Source organism: Pterocles gutturalis, unplaced genomic scaffold (genome assembly GCF_000699245.1).
Source record: "Pterocles gutturalis isolate BGI_N339 unplaced genomic scaffold, ASM69924v1 scaffold3772, whole genome shotgun sequence".
Classification (NCBI taxonomy): domain Eukaryota; kingdom Metazoa; phylum Chordata; class Aves; order Pterocliformes; family Pteroclidae; genus Pterocles; species Pterocles gutturalis.
Window position 1 is genome coordinate 10,092 of NW_010112445.1, and position 8,159 is coordinate 18,250.

The window sequence follows — 8,159 nt, forward strand, 5'->3', positions numbered from 1 at the left end:
CACACTTAACTGCAAGTCTGGGTTGCTGGATTACGATTCTGCATAGCTCTATCCACGTCCCCCAGCTCCTGAGAACAAGGCAGGGCGATTCCCACCTTTGCCAGGCTGATCCCCAGACCCACCCCACCTCCCTGCAGCTGCGGAACGCGCTCACACTAACCTGCAGCATCGTTTGAAGACTTTGGCACACGCTTGGAGCTGAGCACTTCAGAATCCCTCAGGTCCTCCTTTTTACCTCTACTGCTGCCGTCCTCTTTGTCTTCTACCCGTTTTTTCTCTTCTTGCCGTTTAGCTGCTACAGATGCCCTGACTGCTGCTGCAACGTCTCTGTCTTCTTCTTCCCTACAGGACAGGGCAGATTTTCTCGGTCAAACAGTCAGGATTACCAGCAGCTTTGTCTCATGCCAGCTCTCGCCTCTCAGGTGCCAGCTCCCAAGACTGTCCCTGATCTTGTGCTGCCACCTGCTGAAAGGCTGAAACAAACCCACCACTCCGACACACCCTGGCGCTGGCTGGCGAGAGGCAACCCTCGCCCCTGGATTCGCAATCCAGGCCAGAAGGAACCGGGGTGAACTGGGAGAGACAGTACCAAGGACACACGGGGACACCTGTCTCACATTCGTTGTATGAAATCATACTCATAGGCCACAGTAATTCTTTGGAACATTGTTTGTCATGAACTCTCAACACATGCACAGTCCACATGCGACACCCACACCCAAGTGTTTAGAGATGGACGCTTTTCCCCAGGGAAGTCACCAGTAATGAACCAGCTGACTTTCCAGCGAGAAAAAGAAGAAAAATAGATGTGCAGTATGTATAAAGCGCTCAGGTCTTGTGTGGATGAAGAGACATATAAATGGAACATTTCATTTCAATACTTAACCCTCTTCTTTTTCCAAAGCACTCAGTCTGGCCACAGAGAGATCTGTTAGTTCAATGAGAAGCATGGGCCTTAGAATAGGAACTCCATCATTACCCAGACCAAAAAGTCCATTAAACCTGCAAAGACTTGTCACTTACTTCAGAAAATCCTATTTAGAAAGATTAGCATAAAAACAGTTGCTGAAATTATTTAGGATTCAGAGTTTATTTAACCCACATGTTGAAGATTATATTGTTTCCTTCCTGCATCAAGTCCAGAGAGCTGAAGCTTCACACAAAATAATTTCACTTTGACCAGGCGTGTAGTCAGCATGCAGGCTCAGACTGAAAGCCAGTCCTACTCTGAAGGATTCACTATGGAGGCTTCCAAACTTTGCACCCACTTCCTTCCTGCTGGCCCACCAAAACAATGGCAAGTAAAACACCAGCACTAAGCAGCAGGAAAAATCCACAAAATTATCTGCTACTGACCTCTTGTACCTCCAGCTGCCTCTTCTGTTTTGCTGACTTCCTCGGCCGCCCAGTCTGCCCGGCCTCCCCTGCCTGTTGTACCTGTCGACTTCTTCATAGTCCTCTGCACCTATAACACCTGAACAGGAGGGAGGGTTGGTCATCACTGCTTTGTATTAACTACAATGTAATCGATTCACATAATTACTAATTGGGGAAGAAAGTCAGTGATTTTCCTAAAATGATGCTATCATCATTAAATCCACACATGGAGGAAAAAATCATAGAACAATTTAGGTAGGAAGAGACCTCTGGATGTCATCTGCTCCATCCCCTCACTCAAAGCAAGGCCAGTTAGGAAACTACATCACGCTGCCCAGTGCCCTGTCTGGCCAAGTTCTGGGTATCTTCAAGGACCAACTCAACATCTCAGAGTCCTGTTCCAGGGCTTGCGCACCCTCTGTGTAAAGAATTTCTTCCTGGAAATGTTCACCAGATGTTCTTTCAAACCCTCAAAGCAGTAAGAATGAGCGTGTTTCTGTCCGTCCCCCAGCCCCGCTTACCCTCGCTCCTCCGCTGGTGCCTGGGAGCGTAGTTAAACTGCAGGTCGATCTGCCGGTTCTGCCTGGCCTCGGCCCTGCTCTTGCTGTGGCAGGCTGTCTTGTGAGCTTTGTAATCGATTTCCGTGCGGAAAGCGTGGGTGAACTGCTCCGTGCTGCACCGGCCCTCTTCGCAGAGGAAGTGCTTTTCACGGAAGTGTTCGCGAAGGTACTCGTAATCACTGGAGAGAGAAAAGAGGCTGAGCTGCAACCCTCCCAACGTGCGTTACTGAGGGCAGGTGGCTGCTCTGACACGACGAGGTGAAGACAAGCCTAGGCGGCTGGTGAAACTAAACCTACGGGATGGTACAGCCACATCCAGCTGTACGTGAGGCATGTATTGCATAAAAGAAAATTTACTTCTATCTGCTTTGCACGTGAACTTTGGAGCATTAGAGTTAACGCACTAGACAGCTGTAGACATCTGCTGTCATGCTGCAAAATGTAACTTTAATAATTAACATTAATGAAGAAAACTTTAAAACATGAACTAGACAGAAAGTGATCACCCTGGCTCTGGGTTTGAGGAACAGGAGACTGCAGCCAACCTGCTGCCATTCTTGCCCTCTCTCTTTGAGTACTACTTTCCCCAAAATTCAAAGCAGACCCAAGCAATTTTTCCTCAAAATTTAAGCTACAGAAAGAGGAATAAACTGCTTGCACAAACCTGTAGTATTCCTGGGCACCGTCAGAGTCACAGAAATGACAAAAATAATGATCCCGTCTGAGGTGTTTCAGTAGCTCATCATTATCCAAATAGCGCTCATCACAGAATTTACACAGGGGATGCCCACGATGAGAGGTGTCATCTGGGTCTCCGTGGATTCGATGACGGGCGAGGTCCTTACGAGAATACCATTTCCGCTCATGAGTAAAGATCTGAAGAAATATATATGAACGTATATATTGTGAACAGAGAACAAAAGGAATAAGTCGGGTTGTGAACAATGTGTTCATCTGTAGGAGTGGAAGATTTGCTTCAGAAAGACGCATTTTGACAACCGACACCTAAAATTTTCAGTGAACAGGAAAGAAAATTCAAGTGACAGACACAAATTAAACCTAACTTGCATTTCACCCGGTTTGAACACCTGAAACAGATCTAACTCACCTTTTTCCCTTTCACAGGTTTTTTTTTGTGTATTAACATAACAAACTTTAAATTATAAGTTCTAGAGGGAAAAAAATCCTAGATATTTATGCACATACAATATTTTGCATACTCAAGCTAAAAAAACCCCGTAAACCAGAAGTGAGCTGTTTTGCCTTCCTCAGACAGCAGCTACCCCAACATAGCTACACACAAAGGACACAGCTCAGTGAACACACTTGGTGTTACAAGCCAGTCTCCTGTCCCTGCTAACACTCGAGCTATTTTGGTAGGAAGGGTTTTGAAGATGCCAAAAAGATCAACACAGCCTTGAGACCAGAATATCCTTTATTTCTCGCCTGGCCAAGGAGCGTTAACCTGTTCTGGGAAGAGGTTCATTGGGCTTAGCTAGGGTTGGTGGACTGAACCTTCTGCGAGTTTAAGAACTTCTTTTCAGTGGTTACTTGCAACATGGAACCTTTTTCTGCAAAGTAAAAATCTCTGCAATATTCTGAAATTAAAAGCCAGCAAGTTCTACTATTGTTTGTGAATCCTCTGTGAGAGACGATGACAAATGAGGTCCTTCAGCGCTGGCTGCTTGAGCTGACCATGGAAACACCTCTTTCCCAGAGCCCAAAGGACACAGCAGCCGAAAGAAGCCGTCTCGCCCTCCCCTGACCACTTCCCTTGAATGAGCTCCAGTGATTGCACGACCACAGGACATCAGATCAGTTCACTGAAAGCTAACCCTGCGAAAAAAAGTCTGAGCGTTCATTCAGGTCGGCCTGACCGCTTCGGGCTCCTGCCCCTTTCGGCAGCAAGCCACAGTTCAGTCGGCACAAACCAATGCTGACACCATGGATAAATGCATTTCTACGATTTGATATTTAATTGGTTTCAGAAAAAACAAACACACATACAAAATCATGTGTAATGGGTTCTAAAAATATGTGTTCGTGCATTCAATGCCCTCCTACAACAATAAGGAGAGCTGACAACCACTGGGCACAGAGGTCGGCAGTCCCAGAAGTCAGTAGCTGCTGATTTTGTCCGACGTGCAATCCAGAAATACAAACCCCACTCTAGTTCCAGGGAAAGGTGGAATTCTGACTTTCGGACTGTGAAAAAGCATCGCCTGACTGACATAACACCAGCCCTTCTGAGTGAAATTTGGGTGGGATTAAAAAAAAAAAAATAATAAAAAAGATGATGATGGTGATGGTAAGAGGAGCAGAGTTAAGGTTCAATACACATACAATGCACTCAGCTTTCCAGTAACTGTTTTCTCTTTAGCAGGTTGTAAAATACATTTTAAAACAGCCACTGGTCACGTTCTACATGTGTACATCAAACACAGCAGACCTCAATTGCAGGCAACAGCAACTTTAATTTTCCAATCAAGTCAGCAAGACACAGGAAGTTTGCCCTGAACAAATAAACAAGATAATGAAATATAATTATACCTCATTAAACCAGCAAGATGGATTCTCACCCTGTACACGACCCAACTGTAAATGCTACGTTGACTCTGACCTGAGAAATAAACCCAGGACTCCACGATGCATTCCGCCTTCTGAACTGGCACCAAGTGTTTTCTTAAGTTACAGTTTTAGCTCGTAAAGCCCTTACGAGGGTAAGTCTTAACAGACATGAAATCCCTGCTGTTAGAGCCGTAACAAAGTCTGCCCGTGACTCAGGATTAGCTTTCTGTCAGCCTGCCAGGGTTGGGTGTTCACACACGTTGTGGCAGAGGAGCTAACATCAGAAGGTTATTAATACAGTTGGGTTTAATTTCCAATAGAATCCACTGAGAATTATCAGGCCTTCTTCACTGATCCGTTTATGGAAGAAGAAAAGACTTAAAGCAACTGTCTGCAGGCAGACAGAGGAAACTTCAAAAATAAATTGGTGCTGTTCAGCCAGCCCCTTCTTCCCACCTCCCCATGTACTCTTGCAGGTGGTGTGAGGAAGTAGCCCTCCTTCTCCCACATTAAAGCTCAGAATTAGCTCACCTTTAAGTGTTTAACACAGAGTTTGCAACAGAAGAGCTCATGCTGCTTCCTCATGTGCTGTTCCAGATCTGCAAAGGTGTTGAACGGCTTCGCATCTGGACACAAAGAGCATTCGTGTTGCAGCAGCTTCCTAAGGGACAAGAAAGATTTCCTAAAAATTCTCTGATTCCCTCTCAGCAACCCGATACCTTTATCAAAAAACAAATGTTCCGTCAGTGGCAGAAGGCTGGGGTTTATAGCTCCCCCAGCAATCTGTAACGAGGTTAGCGTCCTGCTTATTCCAAGAACACTTTGTCATCTGTCAGGAACAGAACAGAAGCAAATTACACCGAGGCTTCGGCTGTAAGAGACGAGCTGAGCAGTCCCACAGCCACTCTAAAACCCTGAATGGACCGCAACACATCCATGCAACCAGCCCCTCGCTTATTGAAGATTCAGCTGATAGATGCAACATCCATACCCAAATTTAATTACTCTTCCTACTGCCAGAAACTGAAAAATACAGCGGGGGGAGATAAAAAATTGTAATAGGAAAGGAGTAGGGGGGAAATACCGCCCCCCCCCAGTGATTCCCAGCAAGAACTGAAGGTGGAGCACTGGTCTCAGTGGGACACACCGCTTCCTCGCACTTGGTTGCTGCCCACGGAACTGTGATCTTAGCGACTCTCCAGAACTCGTAGCATCAAAAGTAATTACACACCAGCTCTGGGAACTGATCAGAACACACTTCCCACTGACTCTGCTCACTAAACTCGTTATCCCATCCCATGCACAACTGTAAATGTCTCAGCAAAGCGACCTCCTTGGCCCAAACCAGGTCGTGTATAACGCACAACCCTCCAAGAAAGAGGCACCGCTGCTTGCGTGGGTTCATATTTTTTCACTCTGATTTCCTTTTAACTGCTTTTAATTATCCTGAAGCTTCCCAATTAAGCATGTTATCAAAAAATATGTTTAGAACGTGGTGCTGACGCCACATTTTTTACTCTGCATTGTTTTTTTACTTCACTTTTTCTCTCTCCCTTTTAGAATCCAGATCGTTGTAGGCAGATGAGGTTGCTCTTATTTTCATACAACATTTGGAACAATTGGTTTCCATTAGTCCTTATACAGACAGCAATAAATATAATTATAACAGTCATCCACTCTTTACCCATTTCCACAGCAGCCATGCAATGAATAAAGCGCCTTTCAGCAAATCTGCTCTTGGTAAAGAAGCAAAAAGCAACTTTTCTTGGCAGAGCAACGCTTCTGTATCCTGCATCGGTGAATCGAACGCTCCAGCTGTGAGGAGCTGCTCCCTTTGCCGATGGTGGTCCTGAGCGCTCACACCGACTGCGCTGCTCCAAAAGCCACCCGTGCTGCAGGGTGACTAACGCACCCCGCACGGCAGCCACCCTGTTCCCATAAAACACAACCACACCGTGGTGCTAACGCGTGAATTTCCTGACACGTAGTGCAGATAAGAATACACCGCTGCAGGGATATGTTACAGAAAGGATTCCAGTCCTCACCTGTACAGTGCATAAACATCTCCATCCATAAAATAAATGTCGTATTTCTTCTCATGTTGCAGCTGGTGTAGTGCTATCGCTGAGAAAGACGTAAGCTTCCGTCCGAAGACAACCTGCAGGCAACACCAGAATCAGCGAGACTCGGGCTGCAGAGCCTTTGGGACTCCAGACAACTCCTCAGCACAAGCGCTGTTTGGCAGGGATCTCGCCGCGGCTGGACAACGCTTGCAGAGCTTTGTGTCAGTCCCCGCTGCTCGTCACCACCCCCAGCCACTGCCCCTACAACCCTCAGCGAAGCCGCTGCGGCTGCTCCGTGTCACCGTCCAGCCAGCTCAGGTGGGGGTGGACGGGACCAGCCTGGCTGCGGATTCTGAACTGGATTAAAAAACTCTTTCCTGGCATGTTTGGCTTCACAGCTGTGCTGGGAGTAAATGTCTTCAACCAACTCAACCCCTTCTGCAGGGAACACCTGCGAAGAGCCCCGCACTCCTGTCTCCTGGTAGGAGATGACACAGAAACCCTCTCTGTAAGTGACAAGTGACATTACTCACAGTCTGCTGGGATATTACTGCTGCTTCTTTCCCAAAAAAACTCAGAAAGCCAGAAACAAAACGCTACCTCTGTTAAGTCTTGTTAAATCCCTCCTCTTCCCTTGGTGGGGTGAAATACCATGGAATAAGTCTTTTGTGTCTGGTTTTGCGGGGGATTTTTAAAGATTTCTTTACAGCAGAGCTACTATGAAGTTAACCAAAATAAAAAAATAAAATGCCCAACTTGCTGAAACATCAAGAGAAATAAAGAGAATAGAAGTTTAAGTTTGTTGGATTAATGAAAACCATGTCTAGCTCCAACTATTTAAAACATTTTTTTTCAGTGAAATTGTATTGACATTTCATTTCAGGCCAAAGTGAGTTTTAGAAGGGAGGAACAGCATGCTGAAAAGTAGATTTAATCACAGGAGTCCAACACAATTCCCTACAGCAGTTCCAAGAGCAATCACACACACGTACACAGCAATCACGCTGACAGATCCTCCGAGCCCCATCCAAGTATTCACCTGTGAGTTTACAGGTCAACACGGAGTCCTTCCTGACTGCACCGCCACAATTACACATCGCCGAAAGCATGTATTACCATAACGAGTAAATCCTGCTTTCTCCTCCACCTCATCCTCTGCTGCCACTCATCTTTAGAGTTTTATTTCCTTCGGACACTCTGCTGTGACACCCACTCGATCTACAACACTGTCCAGCACCAGCTGAGACCCTGGAGTGTCGCACTTGCCTCTTCTAATTCCCCACACACTACACAGATCAAGAAACCTGGCTTCAGGTCCTACATACACGTTCCTTTCACTGAAGGGCAGTTTTGAGGTGATTTATGCCACCCAAGATTTTTTTTTTTTTTCTTTCCTTGGGGCAGATGGGTGAAGAGACAGAACAGTATCAGAGTGGCACTTAAATGGGGGAAAAAAAGAGCAGAGCCATTACAAATGGCCTCTCAGTCAATGACAATAAAAGAATCATTTTAACCAGTTCATAAATGAGGCGGAAAGATGGCTGAATGAACCACAGCTCAGGCCACATAATAGAGCAACATCACAAAATTG

General features: G+C 46.0%; 1 protein-coding gene across 1 annotated transcript in view; it reads right to left on the reverse strand.

The window, feature by feature from the left end:
* ZNF598 (zinc finger protein 598) overlaps positions 1–6,663 on the reverse strand; it is a gene marked incomplete at its 5' end in the record, with an annotated part of 11,437 nt that extends 4,774 nt beyond the window's left edge. Inside the window, 6 exons of the mRNA XM_010074033.1 lie at positions 161–342; positions 1,357–1,474; positions 1,899–2,116; positions 2,602–2,813; positions 5,037–5,166; positions 6,551–6,663. Of these exons, the coding sequence (XP_010072335.1) occupies positions 161–342; positions 1,357–1,474; positions 1,899–2,116; positions 2,602–2,813; positions 5,037–5,166; positions 6,551–6,663 (973 nt within the window). The remainder of the gene's footprint in view (positions 1–160; positions 343–1,356; positions 1,475–1,898; positions 2,117–2,601; positions 2,814–5,036; positions 5,167–6,550) is intronic.
* Positions 6,664–8,159: the final 1,496 nt, after the last annotated feature.